General features: G+C 47.6%; 4 protein-coding genes across 5 annotated transcripts; all 4 read left to right on the forward strand.

Annotated features, from left to right (window-relative positions):
- Nucleotides 1-628: 628 nt before the first annotated feature.
- Nucleotides 629-3,328, forward strand: LOC117848642 (uncharacterized). Its single transcript, XM_034730127.2, has one exon. It carries the CDS (start codon nt 748-750, stop codon nt 2,851-2,853), a length of 2,106 nt encoding a protein of 701 aa, XP_034586018.1. The 5' UTR covers nt 629-747; the 3' UTR covers nt 2,854-3,328.
- A 935-nt stretch (nt 3,329-4,263) lies between these two features.
- On the forward strand, nt 4,264-10,468 carry LOC117848641 (uncharacterized). Its single transcript, XM_034730126.2, has 16 exons — nt 4,264-4,446; nt 4,551-4,751; nt 4,864-5,031; nt 5,315-5,705; nt 5,826-5,944; nt 6,738-6,815; nt 6,963-7,103; nt 7,225-7,269; nt 7,593-7,759; nt 7,848-7,926; nt 8,000-8,082; nt 8,254-8,383; nt 8,472-8,604; nt 9,063-9,211; nt 9,474-9,669; nt 9,917-10,468. Exons 1-16 carry the CDS (start codon nt 4,327-4,329, stop codon nt 10,117-10,119), a joined length of 2,403 nt encoding a protein of 800 aa, XP_034586017.1. The 5' UTR covers nt 4,264-4,326; the 3' UTR covers nt 10,120-10,468.
- Nucleotides 10,469-10,623: 155 nt separating this feature from the next.
- Nucleotides 10,624-11,971, forward strand: LOC117848643 (uncharacterized). Its single transcript, XM_034730128.2, has one exon. It carries the CDS (start codon nt 11,091-11,093, stop codon nt 11,784-11,786), a length of 696 nt encoding a protein of 231 aa, XP_034586019.1. The 5' UTR covers nt 10,624-11,090; the 3' UTR covers nt 11,787-11,971.
- Nucleotides 11,972-14,574: 2,603 nt separating this feature from the next.
- LOC117846972 (transcription factor PHYTOCHROME INTERACTING FACTOR-LIKE 13) lies at nt 14,575-18,023 on the forward strand. Of its 2 annotated transcripts, none has more exons than XM_034728104.2 (9): nt 14,575-14,896; nt 15,397-15,513; nt 15,601-16,246; nt 16,336-16,437; nt 16,554-16,619; nt 16,722-16,787; nt 16,880-17,101; nt 17,195-17,316; nt 17,690-18,023. In XM_034728104.2, exons 2-8 carry the CDS (start codon nt 15,455-15,457, stop codon nt 17,255-17,257), a joined length of 1,224 nt encoding a protein of 407 aa, XP_034583995.1. In that variant the 5' UTR covers nt 14,575-14,896; nt 15,397-15,454; the 3' UTR covers nt 17,258-17,316; nt 17,690-18,023. The 2 variants fall into 2 exon arrangements, with proteins under 2 accessions (XP_034583995.1, XP_034583992.1); XM_034728101.2 differs by having other exon boundaries at nt 14,577-14,896; nt 17,183-17,316.
- Nucleotides 18,024-20,382: the final 2,359 nt, after the last annotated feature.

The raw sequence follows: 20,382 nt of genomic DNA on the forward strand, positions 1-20,382 counted from the left end.
GAAGAAAAAATAATTAAAACGGAAGCTATAGCCTTTTCAACCGGCTATAACATCCCCAATCCGGTTATAGCGCATGCTCGGCACTTACTACCGAGTGAAACGGTGTTAGGCCACCTATCGCCGTATGAAACAGCGGTAAGGCACTTACCGCCGTCTCAACTGGCGAACCAAGCCAGGGCGGCGCAGCCGGCATGCTTCCGTCGTTTCAACCGGCGAAAGCCCCCTACCGTCGTTTGATCCGACGGCATAGGTTTATTTTTGCAAATTTTTGGTTCGATTATTTATTTCTACAAATTCATAAAAAATATAAAAATAAAAAAAATTCTGCCTCTAGCGAGCCTGGCCGGCGGGAGCCTGGATGGGTGGTGCGAGCCAGGGCACACTGGTCCGAAAACCAATCAGGCCCCAATCTGAAGCCCAAAGAAGCTGCCCGCCCGCATAAGCCCCAAACACACACGGGCCAAAAATGCAAACTTCCCAACCCTTTCTACACGCACGGGGGGGCCTCCTAGGTGGTCTGCAATTTTAAAGTGGGCCGAAATGATCGAGACGACGAGATCCACTTTCCTCGGATGAGCGCTACCAGCCTGCCACCCACATGACATCATGGTGGCATGGGCGCGTGCCGTTGCCGAACCGAACCAAGTGAAGTGCCTGCCTGTGTGGGGGTCGCGCGCGCGCGCGCTCGCTCTGTCCTCCCCTGCTCGCCGCCGCCGACTGACGCGAACGAGCGCTCCCTTCCGTCTCATGGCCGCCGCGGGCGCCGCCAAGGTCACCGCTGCAGCGGCGGCCACGGCGGTGTTCAGGAGCAACCAGGAGCTCACCCGCCTCGCGCGGTCGGGGCAGCTGGCGGCGGCGCGCCGCCTGTTCGACTCCATGCCCCGCCGCAACACCGTCACCTACAACGCCATGCTCTCCGCGCTGGCCCGCAACGGGCGGATCGACGAGGCCAGAGCGCTCTTCGACGGGATGCCCCGCAGGAACGCCGTCTCCTGGAACGCGATGATCGCGGCTTTCTCGGACCACGGTCGCGTCGCGGACGCCCGGAGCCTGTTCGACGAGATGCCTAACCGGGATGACTTCTCCTGGACGCTCATGGTCTCCTGCTACGCGCGCGCGGGGGAGCTCGAGATCGCCCGGGACGTGCTCGACCGCATGCCTGGCGACAAGTGCGCGGCGTGCTACAACGCCATGATCTCTGGGTACGCCAAGAACGGCAGGTTCGACGATGCGGTCAAGCTGCTGAAGGAAATGCCGACCCCGGACCTGGTTTCTTGGAACTCCGCGCTGGCGGGTCTCACTCAGAGTGGACAAATGGTTCGGGCAGGGCAATTCTTTGATGAAATGGTGGAGAAGGACTTGGTGTCCTGGAACTTGATGCTGGAGGGATTTGTGCGAGCTGGGGATTTGGATGGGGCCTCTACCTTCTTTGCAAGGATTGAATCACCTAATGTAGTTTCCTGGGTGACCTTGCTCAATGGGTATTGCCGGGCAGGGAAGATCGATGATGCAAGAGAACTGTTCGACAAAATGCCTGAGCGAAACATTGTGGCTTGGAACGTGATGCTTGAAGGGTATGTGCGGCTCTCTCGCATGGAGGAGGCCTGTAATCTGTTTGAGGAGATGCCAGATAAGAACTCGATCTCATGGACAAGTATAGTAAGTGGATTAGTACGTGCTGGGAAACTCCAAGAAGCAAAGGATCTTCTCGACCAGATGCCTTTCAACTGTGTCGCAGCAAAGACTGCACTGATGCATGGATATTTACAAAGGAAGATGGTTGGTGAGGCTCGTCAGATTTTTGATGGAATTGAGGTGCGCGACACAGTGTGCTGGAATACGATGTTATCTGGTTATGTCCAGTGTGGAATGCTTGAAGAGGCCATGTTGTTGTTCCAGCGAATGCCCAATACAGATACAGTTTCTTGGAACACCATGATTGCTGGCTATGCTCAGGGTGGTCAAATGCGCAAGGCAGTTGGTATCTTCAAGAAAATGAATAGGAGAAATACAGTATCTTGGAATTCAGTTATATCTGGATTTGTTCAGAATGGCCTCTTTGTTGATGCACTCCACCATTTCATGCTCATGAGAAGGGACACAAAGAGGGCTGACTGGTCTACTTATGCAAGCTGTCTCAGCGCGTGTGCAAACCTGGCTGCTTTGCAAGTTGGGAGGCAATTCCACAGTCTTCTTGTTAGGAGTGGGCATATCAATGATTCATTTGCTGGAAACGCCTTGATTTCCACATATGCCAAGTGTGGAAGGATATTGGAAGCAAAACAAATCTTTGATGAGATGATAGTCAAGGACATTGTTTCATGGAATTCGTTAATTGATGGCTATGCTTTGAACGGTCATGGGACCGAGGCAATCTCAGTATTCCTAGAGATGAAAGCTAATAATATCAGACCTGATGAGGTCACACTTGTTGGTATCTTGTCGGCTTGCAGTCGTGCTGGATTTATTGATGAAGGATTGAAGTATTTCAACTCAATGGAAAAGGAGTACTCACTAAAGCCTGTGGCTGAGCACTATGCTTGCATGGCGGACATGCTTGGAAGAGCTGGGAGACTGAACGAGGCATTTGAACTTGTGCAAGGAATGCAGATCCAACCAAATGCAGGCGTGTGGGGTGCACTGCTTGGAGCATGCCGGCTGCACAAAAACGATGAGCTAGCACGATTGGCTGCTGAAAAGTTGTTCGAACTGGAACCTCGCAAGACATCAAATTATGTGCTGCTGTCTAACATCAGTGCTGAGGCAGGCAAGTGGGATGAAGCTGAAAAGACCAGGGCTTCGATTAAAGAAAAGGGAGTGCATAAGCCACCTGGTTTAGCTGGATCGTCATAGACCTTCTCATTAAATGATTTAGCGCTAGCGATGTCACGGCAGTCCCAATGGAAGAAACTGACGCGGTTTCCATAGCACAAGAAATCATCTATAGAAACTATCTTCCACAGTGGAGGTGTCTTTGAGTAATAATTATTTTCTCTTTCTCTCTCCTAACTCTATCTTCTTCCTCCAATGGGAGTGTGGCACGGGCCCCCTAGAAACGGATGGTTTCTCCCTAATGGCGATTTCATGATTTCTTGGTGCATTGGGTGAAGAGAAGACCTGATTTCTTCATGAGGAAACCATTTATAGGTTTTTTGCTCTCTTTCTTCATTAATTACGTTGCCATGTCAGCATTTTGCCTACGTGGCAAGTCATTTAATGAGGATAGAAATCATCGTCAATATACCATTGGGACTGCCTTCAGTGACTAGTGTAGGTTTTCACTGATCCAACTTGAGCATACAGAGAGGAAATTTTGTTGTCTGAACCAGACTTGCGTTTTTACACCCTATTTGCTGGTTGGACGTCCGATGCCTTTGAGGACATCATATAGCGCAGGTGAAGAATGAGGAGGACAGCAGTGTTTTTCTGTTTCGCAGAACTTCATAAAACCAAGCCGGTGTAGTTCTTAGGTATTTGTCTTATAAGTACTTCTCTACTGAACTCCAGATGCAGCTGACGTGAATGAGAATGTTCTCTTTTCCGGTGCCTGCCGGATCAGCTTCTGCTTGCACTGCCTTACAGTCACAGCATCCCTTCCAACAGGCTGCTGATTTGATCGTTCTTGTTAGGCCAGGACAACGTCATGTTTCTTGTTCTGAGCCGAGGTCCGAAGACTATCCCAATCCTGAAACCTGGAAAGCACCTGATCATACATTGTCAACCTTCTCGTATCTCCCGAAACACCGGGTCGCTCCTCGGAAATGGAAAGTATGAACAAACGGAGGGTTAAGCAGCTTGAGTCAACGTTTACTACTTCACATTCAGTCTAGTATACTGCTGCTCCTTGCCGTGAGCATTTCACATTGGCATGCTTATGCTCATTATCCTGATGCTTTGCTTCTGTACACGACTACACGCCCGTATGGCCTTGCCATGAATTGTTTGGGTTTTTCTTCTGAGTCCTGAGCTGTGTCATGAATTTAGTTTTTTTTCTGAGAGGAATTTCATGGACTATGTTTATTTAATAGGATTTTTACTGCCTGCCTCTGTGTGTGTGTGTTTTGAGAGGATGATATACGTGCGATACTAATCCGGTCCGGCCCGGCCCATCATCAACGGAGACAGAGCTCGGCCCAATTCATCATCATCTTAAAGCCCAAATTCAAAGCGGGTCTAGACCCGGTTGCGCGGCCGTCGTCGATCCGCCAACCCGCTCGAACCGCTGAACAAAGCCCAAAACCCTTCGTCCAGCCAGCAGCGCCGCTGTCTCCTCATTCCCACTCCGAAGCCCCAAAACCCTAGAACCCCCTCGCCGCCGCCGCCGCCATGATCACCGGCGGCCAGAGCTACGTCTCCGCGCCGCCGGCCTTCTCGGCCGACGGCCGCCTCCTCCTCGTCTGCTCCGGCCGCGCCGTCTCCGTCTTCAGCACCGCCACCGCCATGCTGGTAAGCGCCGTCCCGCGCGCCCGCCGCCTGCCTCCGCTTAACGAATTGGTAGTGTGGGGTTGTGGCCGGTGCCTCACCGCGGCCGTGTGGTTTTCGTTTCGCAGGTGTCGGAGCTGGAGGGGCACGAAGGGGACGTCACCGCCGTGGTGGTGGTGCCGCCGCCGGCCGCTGCGACGGCGACCCCGGCGGTCAAGCTCGCGAGCTACTGCTGGACCGCGGGGCTCGACGGGGTGCTCATCTACTGGGACTTCGTGGCGGCGGAGGCAGTGCGGAAGGTCCAGGTCGGGCTCCCCGTCCACTCCATGGTAAGCTCAAGCTGCTGCTTCCTCAATTTCGTTGCTCTGGTTATTAGTGATGAGTGAATTCTAGATTAAATATGCCAACGCGCATGCTTATGTTTTGATTCTGTGATTGCAGGTGGTTCCTAACATTTGTAGGACCTCGAAAGGAGCTGAAGTGTCGACTCCTGTTGCATTCATCTCTGTGGAAGATACGAGTAAGCCGGCTAATGAATCAAAAGCACTGCGTGGGCAGATGAGAGTTTATGACCTGATGAAGGGGCGTAAAGTGGGTCTCCTGGCTGAGGTGAGGTTTTTCAGCTTTATACCTTCTCTTATCACCGTTAATTTTCTGAACACTTTTCACATGAATAAATCTTAGTATTGAATGTAATTTATATGGACGGTTATGCTAGGAATAGTAATTCACTCGTATGGCTATGAAATTTGCCTGTAATCCTGGTATTTAAATTGGAAACAATAAAAATTTATAATTGGAAAGTATAGAATTTTGTTGAAGATGTGTTGCTGTTAAAATTTTTCAGTGTTCGAAACTTACTTCCCTGCACAATTTACTCTGATTTAAACAGACACGCAAACCAGAAAAGATTGTTGCGAGTAGTTCTGGGGAATTCTTGGGCATTACAAATAAAAGAAAGCTCCATATATGGAACATACCAACAAAAGATTTCAAGCCTGATAAGATAAGGAAGACAAAGCTCCGGCACACCAAAAACTTGACCACTCTGGCTTTCCATCCAAGCGAGAGAACTGTGGCTGCTGGTGATGTAACAGGGCGGATCTTGATTTGGAGAGATTTTGGAAATGCAAAGTTCTCTGAAAGTTCAAAGTCAAAAGTGGATGAAGGAAGGGATGGTGTTAGGGGCGATGATGATGCAGATATGTGCACGACATGGCATTGGCATTCAAGCAGAGTGAGGTTTCTCAAATTTTCCTCTGACGGAGCGTACTTGTTCTCAGGTTTGGCTTATTCATTTACCTTTGTCAACATCAATTTAATTTCAGTCTTTTCCTGGAAGATCTGTAATGATGGTCTGATACTTTGCTCTATAATTCTCTGACAATTTTTCTGTTTTGTAGGTGGTTTGGAGGGAGTTATTGTTGTATGGCAATTAGATACTGGCAAGAGAAGATATAAACCACGTCTGGGGTCTCCTCTTTTGTTCTTTGTAGATTCTCCAGATTCTTCCATTTCCTGTGTAAGTATCCTTCCATTTCCTTCTTGTACCCAATTCTTCATTCAGCTATTCATGTTTCAGCCTTGTGTACAAATTATGTCACTGATCGATTAGAATCAAAATAATAGTTCAAAATTGAGACCATCATACGTCCCAGTCTTAAGAGGGGAATACATCAAGAAGTTTGTTATATGGTCATGCATGGATCTCATACTGTTACCATTCCTTGTTTTCTTATGTGCTACAATATAGAAACATAAAATCAAGTTCCTCCTTCACTATTTTTTTCCTGAATTTGCTCAAAATAATATTGTAGCTAAACCTATATCATGCTTTGATCACTGGGCAATTTTGTCTATTTGATGGTGGTAATAAGTTCAAATAATCATTTGATAGTCCTTTCCTTTCTTTTCCTTTGTTGCACGGACATGGGCATAATTACTGATTTAAGTCTGTCTGCTGCTTGCTTCGTCATACAAGAAAAACCTAGGTAACTAAGAAAGTTGTTTGTGTTAAGTATCTGATGACAGCATATTGACTACTGCTAATTATGCAGTGACATAACATAAAGATATGCTGGTATGCCTTAGACTAAACAACTGGTTAAGTAATTCTATTAGAGCTGACAGAGTGAAGTAAAATATAACCCTGCTTTTGACTCGTAATTGTCCTATCATGTGGAGTATTCATAAGGGTTGGCTGCTATAGGGCTGGTTAAGTCACTCAAGAATGTTGCAAGCTACTTATTTGATCCAGTCTGTTTGATTTTTCTTGCCCATTGTGTGAATGATGGCTGATGTTGTTCATACTCCAGGTGTCATGCACAAATAACCAAGTCTATCTCCTAAAAATGCCTAATATGGAGGTCATGCGATCTATCGCTGGAATTAAGGTTTGTAATAACATGAAAGTTCTTTGCTTCAAGAATTTAAGCAATTAAATAGCATTGCTAGTTCTGTTTTCCATATTTCAGATGAATGGTGATTATATTGTATGGTCATGATCTCATGATTATCCTTTTCTATATTCATCTCTGTAGCTGCCAATTGCTTCCACGAGCTTGGGTGGATCTGATCGGTCTGTGTATGGATTTGATTATACAAATAGACTTGTTGCTATACCAACGGAAGATTACTGCATACAGTTCTACGATTTGTTTGAGAACACTGAGGTTTCAGAGGTAAGCTAATCAACCTAACAGAGGAACTTCTCGTGTTTACTCAGTCCTCTTTCGGGCAGAAATTGATGGGACGATGGACACTTTATACCGAAACTAATCCCTGTGTTGTTAACCTTTTCAGTTGCAAGTATGTCAGAGGAATTTTCAGCCTGTTGATGATATCACAGTAAGATGACACATGTTTTCATGTGTATATTTCTAGTCACATTGTTTTAGTTTCTTCTGTACTCACTTTACCTTCTCTTTATATTCCGTTTTTTCTTTGTTTCTGTTATCTGTTTATTGTTTGGCAAACACTTTGCAGCAATATATGCTGCTTTATAGTTGTTTTTTCATACTTAGTTTTATTCTAGATATATTTGACATGCTTTCTACATTGATAAAAATAAACTAGTTACCTTTGATGCTTGAATAATTTGCTGTTCTTGATTGGTATTCAGATTTTAACCTTAGCTTTTGACATGTTCCATTTTTTTTTCTTTGCTACAGATGTACATTTCCTTAGTTTCATTGTCAATTGAGGGCAGTTTGATGTGCACTGTGGATGTCAAGCTTCCTGAAGATGAATTGGGTGGTCTTGTTACACTAAAGTTCTGGAATCACGGGTCTAGTGCGGGAAATTATTTTTTGTCCACTGTCATTTATGAGCCTCACAGGTTGGTCCATGTTATAAGGTTGCTGATAAATACAAACTGAAAGTATGAAACTATCTGTTTTAACTTCTATATTAATTCTTTCATGCAGTGATGCTGAGGTATCTGCTGTTGCTTTCCGCCCAGGAAGGAATATGGCTGTGAGCTCTTCTTTTGGTGGTAACTTCAAGGTGTGCATATCTGTTATCTTTGAGGGGATTCTTTGTTTCCTTATTTCATAAGTTTTATTGTTCTGTTATGTAGGTTTGGGTCCAGAGTTTATCTTCACAATCAAGCAACGAAAAAAATTGTGCTGGTTGGAGATGCCAATCGGTTGCCTCGTACAAGTGAGTTGCTCTGTTTTCCTTTGAGCAATACCTGTTAATATGGGCAAAGATTTAGTCATAAGCATATTTGTAAACACCTTTAATGTAACCGCGCAACTAGTCTGCCAGCATTCCTTTTTTTTTATTGGTAAGTGAGGCAGATAATATTCTGAAGCAATTGAAATTTTGCAGGAAGAAACCTATGACATCAGCAGCCTTCTCAGCCGATGGATCTGTTCTTGCAGTTGCAGCTGAGAGTGTCATCACACTGTGGGATCCTGATAATAATGCGCTTGTTGGTGTCATTGCAGAAACATTATCGGTATCTGATTATACCTAGACTTGTATTTTCATGTTATACCTCTGCTTTAACATATCAGCTTGACTTATTGCACTTATTGTATTTGCAGCCAGTTACAAATCTTTCTTTTGTTGGGACATCGGTGTTTTTGATGTCTGTATGTCAGAGTTCAAGACCACAGGTTACTGTATGGAATGTTTCAAATCTTTCCATGCAGTGGTCTTACAGCATTTATGCAGAAGGTACATACTATGTTAGCAGCACAATTTGTGCTATCTTGATTTAGCAAGGCAAAAATTGTAGGCATGTTCTACTTACAATGCATTATGCTTTATCATATTGGGAAAACACAATTCTTGTTCTGATGCTTGGATATGGATAGCGTTCCCTGCTCATGCCCATGGATGCACATAAGATGAATCTGACAACCTTGTCACATTAGATGTTGCCCCGTCCTGTCTAATTCAGTTTCAGGATGATCATCATGATGAATCTCAGAATCTGGCCAGCCTCAAAGGCTGCCAAGTTACATTGCTGCAATCACATGTAAATGTTGTTAACAGTGGTGTACTGATCTTTAGGCTGGTCCTCTTTCCTAACATTCTCAAGTGCTGTCTGACGGTTGGGTTGTGAAAAGTAATCTGTGGTCAATGAGCAAGTTCCTTTGATCTCGTTCTCATATTTGCACGTTTTTTTACAGCTGCATGCTGTTCGCCAGATGGGAACGAATTTGCGGTTCTTGCTCTTCTAAGCTGTCCTGATGGAGGAGCATCAACAGAGCAAGATGGAGCAATTCTACTTTTCAATGCAGAAAACCCAAACCCTGTTGCCTCCTGGTCGGTAAAGAAGGTATGCCCATTTGAGCTATTTTGACCTATCATATCAACTTGTTGGAGTATCGCTCTATTGGGTATACTTTAAGGAACTGAATTTTGCTCTTGTTCTTTTTTTAATATTCTCATGTTTATACTTTTATTGTTAGATAGTATGCTTAGTTGCTTATTCCTGTAGTTTTCCAATAAAATTTCAGTTGGTTTGTTTTCTTCCGTATGTGTTGTTAGATAGCACACAATGGACTAGGGACCTTTATGACACATAATTTTGTTTCCAGGCAAGGGGTGGCAGCATTTCTTTTGTGAAAGGTGACATCTCTTTGGATGCAAATGCTAATAATTCGAGAGACAGAGAGACAGTGTCATTGGTTTATGTAAATGGTTCCCATGAATATGCCATCTTTGATCCCCGAAAGAGTGAGGAGTTGGTTATTAGCAGGAACGCAGACAAGAAGATTCAAGCTGATGAACCTGGTGAGTGTGTTATATGGGTTGTTATATTCTTAATCTCTTCTATACAATCCTTGCTACTGTTAGTCGAATGATATATGTGGTAAACAAACATGATATAAGTATTGCCGCTTGTTATATGCCATGCTTTTCTGAAGTTGTTTCTGGTAAATGTTTTTCTGTATCTTGGGAAACGTAGAAAAGTTTTCCATTGCCTTTTAATCTTGAAGCATTATGTACAAACACTGAAACCTCTTGTCTGTTGTTTCAGCACTGATTGGCTACGCTTCTATTTACGGAGAGCTTCAAAAACTGGAGTCAAAGAAAGAGGTTTCAGATGTTCCATTTATCCCCTCAGACAGGCCTTGGGAGACCATATTCAGTGGATCGTCTCATGTTCTTCCGCCTCTCACAAAACTATGTTCCGCTTTCTTGTCATCATTGCTGGAGAAGAGATCAGTTGCAAATGAGTGAGATGCACCCAAAGTTTTGTCGCGTCATACTATATACTTGCCAGCTACTTGCCAGCTGCAAAATGGCAATGCGGAAGGAAATCCACTGACTCAATGCTACAAAGGTGATTTGATGAAGACCTGGAAGGCAGAAGCTCCTCGTTCAGAGATGCTGGGTGGCGCCGTTGAGGCTTGCTTGCAGAAAAGCACGTGACAGTGCTGTGAGCAATGGCACCGGATGTTGTAGCGGTAAAGTTATTGGCAATCTAGTGATCGTAGCAATTTTGTTTCCTTAACAGCTTCACATGTAACTTGAACAGCCAAACTGCCAAATTTTGGTGTGATACGATGATGTCCGGTAACATTGCGCTTGTTGGGACTCGGGTACCGTTACTGCAACTTGGCACTGTTATGCCACGAGATCACGAAGGCAACCTTTGGATTGTGCCGCTGCTGAACAATCTGTAGACTGCAGGGTTTGGTAATTGTTTGCCCTGGCGTTGCCTACATGATACGCGAAGATTGGAGGGCGAATGTAGGACCCACTTAAAAAATGGCTTATATCACTTGGATCTCTAGCTTCATTCTAAGTAAAATAGCTTGTTCCATTTCCATGTCTTTACTGCGGCAGTGCAGTGGCCACTGGATATAGCAGTTTATTTTTCGGCAATGTGTTCATGTGTCAAAACAGGCCACTTGCACAATAAAGATGCAATTTTTATGGGATTGTAGCTGCACGAACATTGCATGGCCTAACTGAACTTCCAACCAGATCGATCAGCTAGGCTCGGTTGTAGGTGGTCAACGGCCAACCAGCTTCGTGCAACAAGCAGCAGCAGCTAGGAGGCGAGTAGGAGGCCTCACTCTCGAGCACGCCCTTCTCCTGACAGGTCCCCTACAAACCCCATACCTAAAACCTCGCCGCGGCGTCCTATACATACGGCCTCCGGAGGCTCTCCGGCCAAGAAACCAACCCACACAGAGAGTCCGGCAATGGCCCACCACCACCGTCGCTGCCGCCCCGTCATGACCGTCGCTGCGGCGCTCTGCCTCGTCGTCCTCACGCTCGGCGGGAGGTGCGGGGCCGCGGCGAGGCCGCTGAGGCGCCTGCACGCGGCGGAGGGGAGCACGGAGCCGGCGTTGGCGTCGGAGGCGGCAGAGGCGGTGCTCGACGTGGCGGCAGCGGAGGCGCCGGAGGCCGCCGCCATGTTGGCCGCAGGAGGCGGCGGCGAGGGCCAGGGCGGCCTCGGCGAGGGAAAGTGGCTCCCGCTGCCGATGCCGATGCCGATGTCCATGCCGGCGGCGAGCGCGCTGGCGGGCGGGCTGCGGTTCCCGCCGGTGCCGGTGCCGTTCCCGCTGGCCGGCGCGTCCATGCCGTGGCTCCCCGGCGCGCCGCCCGCGTTCGCGGGGGTGCCGGCGCTCGTGCCCCCCTACGTGGGCGCCACGCGGCAGGAGCAGCTCAGCCTGTGGGCGTCGCTGTTCAACCCGTTCCAGGTCAGGCCGAGGCTGCCGGGCGCCCTCGGCGGCGAGACGACGACCGCGGGCGCCGTCGAGCGCGGCGGCCCGGCCATCGCCGGCGCCGGGAAGGCCGCCGAGGGGGAGACCATGGACGTGCCCGCCGCCGGCGCCGTCCAGGTCCCCGAGCCCAAGTGGGGTGTCTTCCTGGGCAACATCGATCGCCGCAACTAGCCATGTGGCGAGATAAGCCAACTAGCTTAGTATAGATGAAAACTGCAAGGCTTTTTGAAAAAATCAAACTATACATTCTTCTTTTTGGAAAATGTTAGTAGCACACTGAACTTTTTGCAAGTTTGAGCAAAATGTTTGTATCAAGGACCAGTCAAGAGTTAAGAGGAAGCTTGTTTGCATATTCATTTCCTCAATGTTTTATAAACTTGGTATGCCTGAATGCAGCTTCAAATGGTTAGGTCGTCTGTGCTTTCCAAGCAATTCAGCAGCAAAAGAATTGACATCATGGATCAGCTGCCCATTTCTGCTTGGATGAGGTATGGACACTGAACCAGTGAACAGGGAGTTACTTTCTCAAAGCGAAGCCATCGAGCCACCCGGCCCTGTTTCTGTCAACCACCCAGGCTCCTTTGCTCACCTTATTCTACCGCACAAAGGTGCCCGGAAGCTTTCAAAAGAATCCTGAAGACTAGCAAAAGCAACCAACACTGATCATCATTCCCTATCTGAATCACATTCTTGGACACAATACTTTTCATCTCTCGAAAAAATCGACGGAAAGGTCAAGCATTCACTTAAGAAGAAGATGCACACCCGAGCTCGAGTCCAAGCTGCTCGAACCCAGAGCGCTCAAGAACAACCAACAGCATCATTTGATTAAAAAAAATCATTTTCCACCAAATGAATGCATGAGGAGGCTGCCTTTGTCACCCATGATTCTGACGTAGAAACTGTTGGCACCTTTATGTCGGTGTACAGGAGTTAAGTTGAGCCAAAATGATGCGAGGATATCAGAAATGGTGGTTAGCCAGGGGGAGGGACGTGAGCCACAAGAAGCCATGCCCCTCCCCCAGGCTGTAGCCCTCAGAGCAAAGGCGACCCTGAGCTGAGCCTCTGCTGCGTTCCCTGCCTCTCATCTGATGGGGCTGAGAATGCTCGGAGGCCAGCACGCAGCTCACTCAAGTTTCTTGGTGCAAGGAGAGGGCCCAGACGGAGAATAAAATATGTGGCCAGGGATCCCAAGGATCTGTTTTGAGGCCACGGCTGTTCTGAATTCCTCATGATGAAAGATGGCAGGAGCATAAGATCCCCTGCCAGCCTTTTTTATTTTTCACTTCTTCCTTTTGGGCTTGCTTTGTTTCTTGGAATAAAATATTCTCTTTTTCTCACTTTTGGAAAGAAACAGATAGCGGAGGAGGTTTCTCTTTTTCCTAATCTGTAATGTAGAGTCGTTCCCCGTTCCAAATTATAAGTTATCCAAGAATCTTGGAGAGTCAAAGCATCTCAAGTTTAACCAAAATTATAGAGAAAATTATAAAGATTTATAACATCAAATAGATATACTATGAAAATATAATTGATGAAGAATCTAATTGTACTTAGTTGACATCATAAATGTTATTATATTATCATATAAATTTGATCAAACTTGAGATACTTTGACTTTCCAAGATTCTGGAATGACTTATAATTTGGGATGGAGGGAGTAGTAGTCTTTTTGTGTGTTGTGTCGGAAAGGAAAATTTGAGGTTTTTGTCTCATCGATAAATCGGCTATATATATGATATTGGATTTGGATAGTAGGTTTTTGTTAAAGTTTTCGCGACTTGGAATACATCATAGGTGGTACTTTGAGAACATAGAAATAAAGGTTCTGATTGGCCATAATTTTTTCTAGGAAATGAAAAAAAAAACCTGCCAAATTCCAGAAAAACAAGGGGAGTCCCTAAGGGTCCCTACTATGTGCAAGTGTTAACAGACATTGCTTCAGAATCACACCTCATAATTCGAGAATCTGACATACCTGAAAAGTGAAAACTACATACTCCTGTGCATGGCAATTGCCACAGGCCCTGCACTTTGTCTCTGATCATTATTTCAGCAAAAAAAAGAAAGTGAGAAAGATATATAAAGCAAACTAAGGCTGAATGAAACCCCTGCCTGTACGTGTCCATGATCTGAAGTTCTGAACACCATTGACCGAGAGAGGTCACATCCTGCAATGCAAATTGAGTAGAGTACTCCTATTTTCTCAGTGTGGATAGAATTGTGCGCTCTTGTGGGACCAAGCCGCAATTTGATCGGATCTTTGCTAAGCTTCCTTCTGTTGCGGCACAGTGTACGCATCGATCGCTTTGAGCTAGATCGATCCGGATGCTCACGCGTGTTCTCCGGAGGAGGATGGGCTTCGCCACAGGAGTGGAACCTGTCAAACATGCAACTGACTGACTTGTTCTTCGAGCGTGTGTGCGTGTGTGATGAGTGTGCGTGTGAGTGAGTTGGAGTGAGATGGACGTGACGCTAATCTCTTTTAGAGATTTGGTGCCACACGTACAGTCAGGCCGACAGCGCCGATGATGATGAGACCGAGGGCTACCAGGGAGGATCCTGGCAACCGCGACCCAAGTGTATAGTCAAGTCTATACTGGTGCATGGTACGGTAGAGAGGTTTCAAAGTGAGCTCTTTTACGGCGCCTTATACTCTTTACATAACCGCGGTCCGCGGCTATTCAGAAAGTATCGTGGGCTGAATCTCTGGATTATAACGTCACGATGAAGTCGTGATTGTGTACAGCTTTGCCAAGTGTCAACTCAAGTTTCAATTCTAGACCAACCTATATTTTGCCCCCGCACAAGATACTTTTTATTTTATTTTTGAAAAAAAAAGAAAAAATAATTTACCCGCGTGTGAAAATTAGCAGAGGCTGACTCTGGTGATGGCAAGTTGGGGTCCCGGTGTAGAATGGCTACGCGATAACCATTCCCGGTCGCTCTCCGGCCTACACTTGTGCTTGTGCTACCCGGGGGCGAATCCAGTTCGTTCGTTCAGTCGCGGGCGCCGCCACTGTTCCTGCACCAACTTTGGCCCTCGTTAAAAAGGCCGGCGCCCCGTGCTTGCCCTTCTTGCCAACAACTTCCCAGCCGGAGCTCGTCTTCTTCCCCACACTTACTCCTCCTCAGCTTCTTCTACTGATCATCAGCTCATCGCGCAGACAGTCAGACACCAGAGAGAGAAAGAGAGGAGCAGAGAGAAGGTGAAGGGAGGCTCTGAAGATTTATTGGTGGCTGCAGCGAAGCCCGCCCAGTTCAGAAGCGGATAAAATAGTCAGGTTCTTGTTTCTTCTGTACTTTCTCTGTCTATCTCTAGTTTTCTTTTCTTTTATTTTTCCCTTGTCTTTTGAGTTCCCTGAACGTTGTTCCATCTGCACGAGTCAAAATGGATATGCCATTCTATCCGCACCGGGGCACGAGTCAAAATGGATGAGCCCACACATTTTTACTGTTCGTTGGTTCTGCTTGCTCCTCTCTGTTAGTCTCGTGCTCATCTCTCCTGGTGCCTCGCTCTCCAGGTTCAGAGCTTCAGGTGCTGCAGAGCAATACGCTTGTAGATTATTGTATATACCAGTTCTGCTTCTGCACTCATGCCCTTTGCTTTTTCAAATTCAGTTCCTTTGATCCTTGAAATTCAATTGCTACTATTTGATCAATTGAAAGGGGATGGAAGATCACCCTGTCTGCATGTTCGATCACTCTGCGATGCGTATCAAGTCCGAACCCTGGTTCCTGCAGCTGGAAATATGACGGAGTTCTCTTGCCCTTCTCCTTGCAGCGGTCGAGCGCGCTTCGTGTTCCGTGGGATGCTCACGGCGGCGGCGGTCTGAGGAGCCATGAACCAGTACGGCCCTGATTGGAGCAGCAGCATGGGAGACGCCTTCGCGGAATTGAAGTGCGTTCTGATCGTTCATGGCATGATTTGTATGCTGTTCCGTTCATGGCTGATGGCGATGGTTTTGTGAAATGGTGTGGTTTGCAGCGGCGACGACGACGGGCTCATCGAGCTGATGTGGTGCAACGGCCACGTGGTCATGCAGAGCCAGGCGCCGCGGAAGCCGCCGAGGCCAGAGAAGGCTCCGGCGGCGGCGGTGCAGGACGACGAGGCGGCGGCGTGGTTCCAGTACCCGGTGGCGGCGGAGGACCCGCTCGAGAGGGACCTCTTCACGGAGCTCTTCGGGGAGGCGCAGGCGGCCGACGACGCCGGCAGCGGCAGGGCGTGCAAGGAGGAGGCGGAGTGCGCGGGCGACGCCGCGCCCCAGAGCAGCGGGCTGATGCCGCCGCCGAGGCCGCGGGAGAAGGCGTGCTTCGGAGACCTCGGCGACGTCGAGGACGGCACCGCGGCGACGGCGACGGCGACGGCGACGGAGGCCGGCGAGTCGTCCATGCTGACGATCGGGTCGAGCTTCTGCGGGAGCAACCACGTGCAGACGCCGCGCGCCCGCGCGCCCTTCGACGGCGCGCCGCCGCCGGGGGACGCGGGGAAGGCCGGCGGCAAGGCCCGCGACGCGGCCACCGTGACCTCGTCGTCGATGCGGCCGACGTCATGCACCACCAAGGCCGGGCAGCCCAGCGCCAGTGCCAACCGGAGCGGCAAGCGGAAGCAGAGCGATTCCACGGACGCCGAGGTACGCCCGCGCTGCCGATCGCGATCTTGTCGCGGCATCAATCCCTTCTGCACCCGATCAATCGATGACAGACACGGCCGCAAATGCAGGACGCGGAGTTCGAGTCCGCCGACGTGACGTGCGAGCCGGCGCAGAAGCTGACGACGGCCAAGCGGCGGCGCGCCGCCGAGGTCCACAACCTCTCGGAGCGGGTAGGCCTGGCTCCTTCCAAAATTTCCATCACGTTCTTCGTTACAATTCCCGCAGGAACGTGAGAATTTTCGCTCGTGCGGCCGCCATTGCTAACTGTGACCTGAACCCGATGCAGAGAAGAAGGGACAGGATCAACGAGAAGATGAAGGCCCTGCAGGAGCTCATACCTCACTGCAACAAAGTAATCACATATGAACTTGCAATCCTGCTCTTGCATATCCCATCTCCTTGATTATCTGATCTCATACTCTCTTGTATTCTTGCGTCGAATCGAATTCTTCAGACTGATAAAGCGTCGATGCTGGACGAGGCGATCGAGTACCTCAAGTCGCTGCAGCTCCAGCTGCAGGTGAGTGTCCTCTTGGCGCCAAAAAGATGGTTCTTACCCAAGAACGAGACCTCGGTCTGTGACATACTGACACGTGGATTGTTGCGGTGCAGATGATGTGGATGGGCGGCGGGATGGCGGCGGCGGCGGCGGCGCCGGTGATGTTCCCGGCGGGAGTGCACCAGTACATGCAGCGGATGGTGGCCCCTCCCCACGTGGCGTCCATGCCTAGGATGACGTTCATGGCGCCGCCGGCCGTGCAGAGCCCGCCGGTGGCCGACCCCTACGCGCGCTACCTCGCCGTCGACCACCTCCAACCGCCGCCTTCCACCATGGTACCACCACCCATATGCCGCTGAACTCCTCCCTTGATCCATACACGCATGTCTTTGCAGTTTGCTGAGAGATTTCAGCAGCATTACCTGCAGGGGATGGGCTTCTACCAGCAGCAGCAGCAGAGCCCAGCGCTGCCGGCGCCGCCGACACGGTAGCCTGCCGCCGGCGACTACACGGGCGTTACCTTCCGATGCCATCCTGCACAAAAAATACGGTACGCAACATTGAACAAAAATCAAATACGGTATCCAAGAGAATGTGATCTTGCTAGTGTGAAAATCCGTCGCCGTCGGGAGGGTCCTTTATGCTCGAAAAACAAACAGTTTCCTGCTCATACTCAACCACATGCATTGTATCCGTCCGTGTCAAACTCAAAAGCTCACAGGTCATATATCTCTTGGAGATCCTTGGATAGCTCTATAACAGAGCTCTGAATTTCTTCCTCTTTGAATGCACTTATTCATACTCTAAAAAAATGCAATTATTCATCACTGACTTGACTTTCCCTATCATTTTACTCCTAACAATACAATTATTCATCACTGACTTGACTTTCCCTAACCTTTATACTGGATTTTTTTTTTCAGAAAGTTGTGGCAAGCCTGAGATCCAGGGTATGACAAGCTGATGGGGGTTCTACATGTTTGTGTAGTTAGTTATAGTACTGATGCTGTAAGGTTAAGACTTGACCGATCGATATCTAATTAATCGTAGGGAAATTTGGGATTTGCTCAATCCCTTGACTGATTCATTTTTCCCCCGTTTGGTAGGCAATGTAGTAATTTGATCGGTGATTGAGATTTGCCAAGTCCTTTCTCAGCATATATGCATTGTGTCTTTTCAGACCACCGGAATCTCCAGCAAAATGTTGATATGTACCAGTTCAGCTCATTGTCAACTGAATTGTGTTGTGTTCCACTACTGGCTGACCATGTCATGACTCATGACTACTCTGTGATTATAATGTTTCCCATAATGTTTCCCCGTGTCTTCTCCAGCTCATTGACATAGCATGTCTTTTCCAGTTTCCAAGAAGAGAGGAGCATTGCCAATCATTTCTCTGAGCTCATCATCATCCATCAATGCTTCCAGTATTACCTTTTTTTTTTCTTTCTTTTTGGGAAAATACGTTTACCAGTATATTACCAGTACGGGACACCCAACATCTAGCATAGCCTTGTGCTGAGCTGAGCTCATGGATCATCAGATGGATGGGTCACTCCTGTGATCCTGTCTGCTGGTGAGTGACAGTAATGGTGACCACGGTTGAGCCAATGCATGCATCATGCATGTGCTCTACTGTTCTGGCCTGAATCATGGCTCTGTTTCTTATCAGCAGTGTCTAGCTTTCAGATCAATGGAAGTAAACCTGTTCTATCAAACTCACCATTCCTTCAACCCCTGACAAAGATAAACTAGGTGATTTACTCTTTTAAAAGCTCCAATAATCGGTGAAAATTTCAGAACCAGTAGATCAACCTGGCAGATGAAAAATATTTTCTTTCACCAAAGAGCAAACATTAATAATAAATTAAAGAAGTAAAGTGTGCTTGTGTTTTTTTTTTGGAAAAAAGAAAGTGTGATTGGAATCATTATCACCTACAGTCCCCCCTGCCCCCGCCAAAATAAAGCTCTGAACTTTGCACGCAGCTTTCCAGATTTGGTCTTAATTTTGTCCCTGTTCACTTTGATCCGGAGGCTGTGCATCATCTATAGCCGTATTCCATTCTTGCGGCACCAAACCATGTATGGATGGGGCCTTGCCATGATCCCTTTCTCTGAAGATTATTCCCTCTTCCTTTATTTTCCTGCTTCCTTTTGATTGCTGGACTGGTCACACAGTACTTAAACGCCATTGATCGAATGATCGTGAGTTCATGACTGAAGCAGAATAGTTGCCTGAGCCTGACCTGACGAACTGACCACCTTTGTTTTCACCTGAATAACCTGATCAGAAAGCACGATCTGCTGATGACATGGTTGCCTCCTCTCATCCTTCGACAGCATTACCGCGTTGTGAGGACCGGAGGCCATTCAGTCTACCGGTCGGGCAGCATGACAGAGGAATTCGAGCTGTAAGATGGCAATGGCTCCTTCAAGAAAAAAGGAAGCAGCAAGGATTCATGCATCTCCCTAAAGCACCGGCCCCATCGTCTCATCTGCTGAAGAGTATTGACGGCTTGTTGGTCTTGATCAGTGGACTTTATTTGTTTGTGTGATCGAGAGAGTGTAATTGCGATCGCGCGCCATCTTGTTGCGATAAGGACTGGTGGGCCGGATGGGGATTTGGCAGCAACAGCGACGGAGGCATCTATCTATGGCTGCCTGGTTTGCTCTGGACCAGCGCCATATCCATATGCATGCCATTATGCGAAGCATCAGGATTTCAACGAGATGCACCATGGATCAAGGACCTAATATAAATTGGCCTTCCAGGTTCACTGTACCAACGGATTCGCAGATCGAAACGGCGCGGTTGGTCTGCTTGGATGCCCATCACCTGTTTCTTTCTCTCTCTTTGTTTTTCTCCCTACTAGAAAATTCTCCCCTTTTTTCCCTTTCTCGCCCTGCAAGCTACATGTCACATCAGGTTTAAAAAAAATCAAGTGTTACCTATATGCTAGGATCAAGTTCATGTAATCATACATATAACAGTGAATAAAAGTAACAGTATTATATAAAGTAATATAAATAAAGACTTACAAGTCTATCAGAGATATACAGTTTAATCCTGGAAACGAAGACTCCAAACTTCACAGGCAATCGACTAGGGGTTGTGTATGCCTAGAATTCAGTATCATCTTCAGAAAACTTCACACACTTTCCTCTTCTGAGCAGCAGTAAATAAGGGTGAGTACACTTATGGTGGTACTCAGTAAGGCCACAAGAAATAACCAGAATAATGATTTAAGTCCATCTTAAAGTTTAATTATCATGTGAGGGTTTAGGCCGCTCTTGATCATGAGCACGGCTAATATATCAGTTTTACACTCTGCAGAGGTTGTACATTTTCACCACAAGTCATGTAAAAGTTTAAGAGAACTATAAACCCAACCATGCTGTGCTAGCATGCTGATCAGACACTCATCACACTACTGAGGTGTGATTGCATAGAGACACTACAAGGCATTTACAAAGATTCACTAATAAGAAGTAACCCGCTAAGATTTTCGGATCAGTAGCAGAGCACAAACCTCTCTCAAGATTGCGAAACTACCATAGAGCATATCAGTCTAAGGGTCGGGCTATACCCCATCTGCCGCCGCCCCTCTTGCCCTTT

This window comes from Setaria viridis, chromosome 3 (genome assembly GCF_005286985.2).
Source record: "Setaria viridis chromosome 3, Setaria_viridis_v4.0, whole genome shotgun sequence".
In the NCBI taxonomy this organism is placed as follows: domain Eukaryota; kingdom Viridiplantae; phylum Streptophyta; class Magnoliopsida; order Poales; family Poaceae; genus Setaria; species Setaria viridis.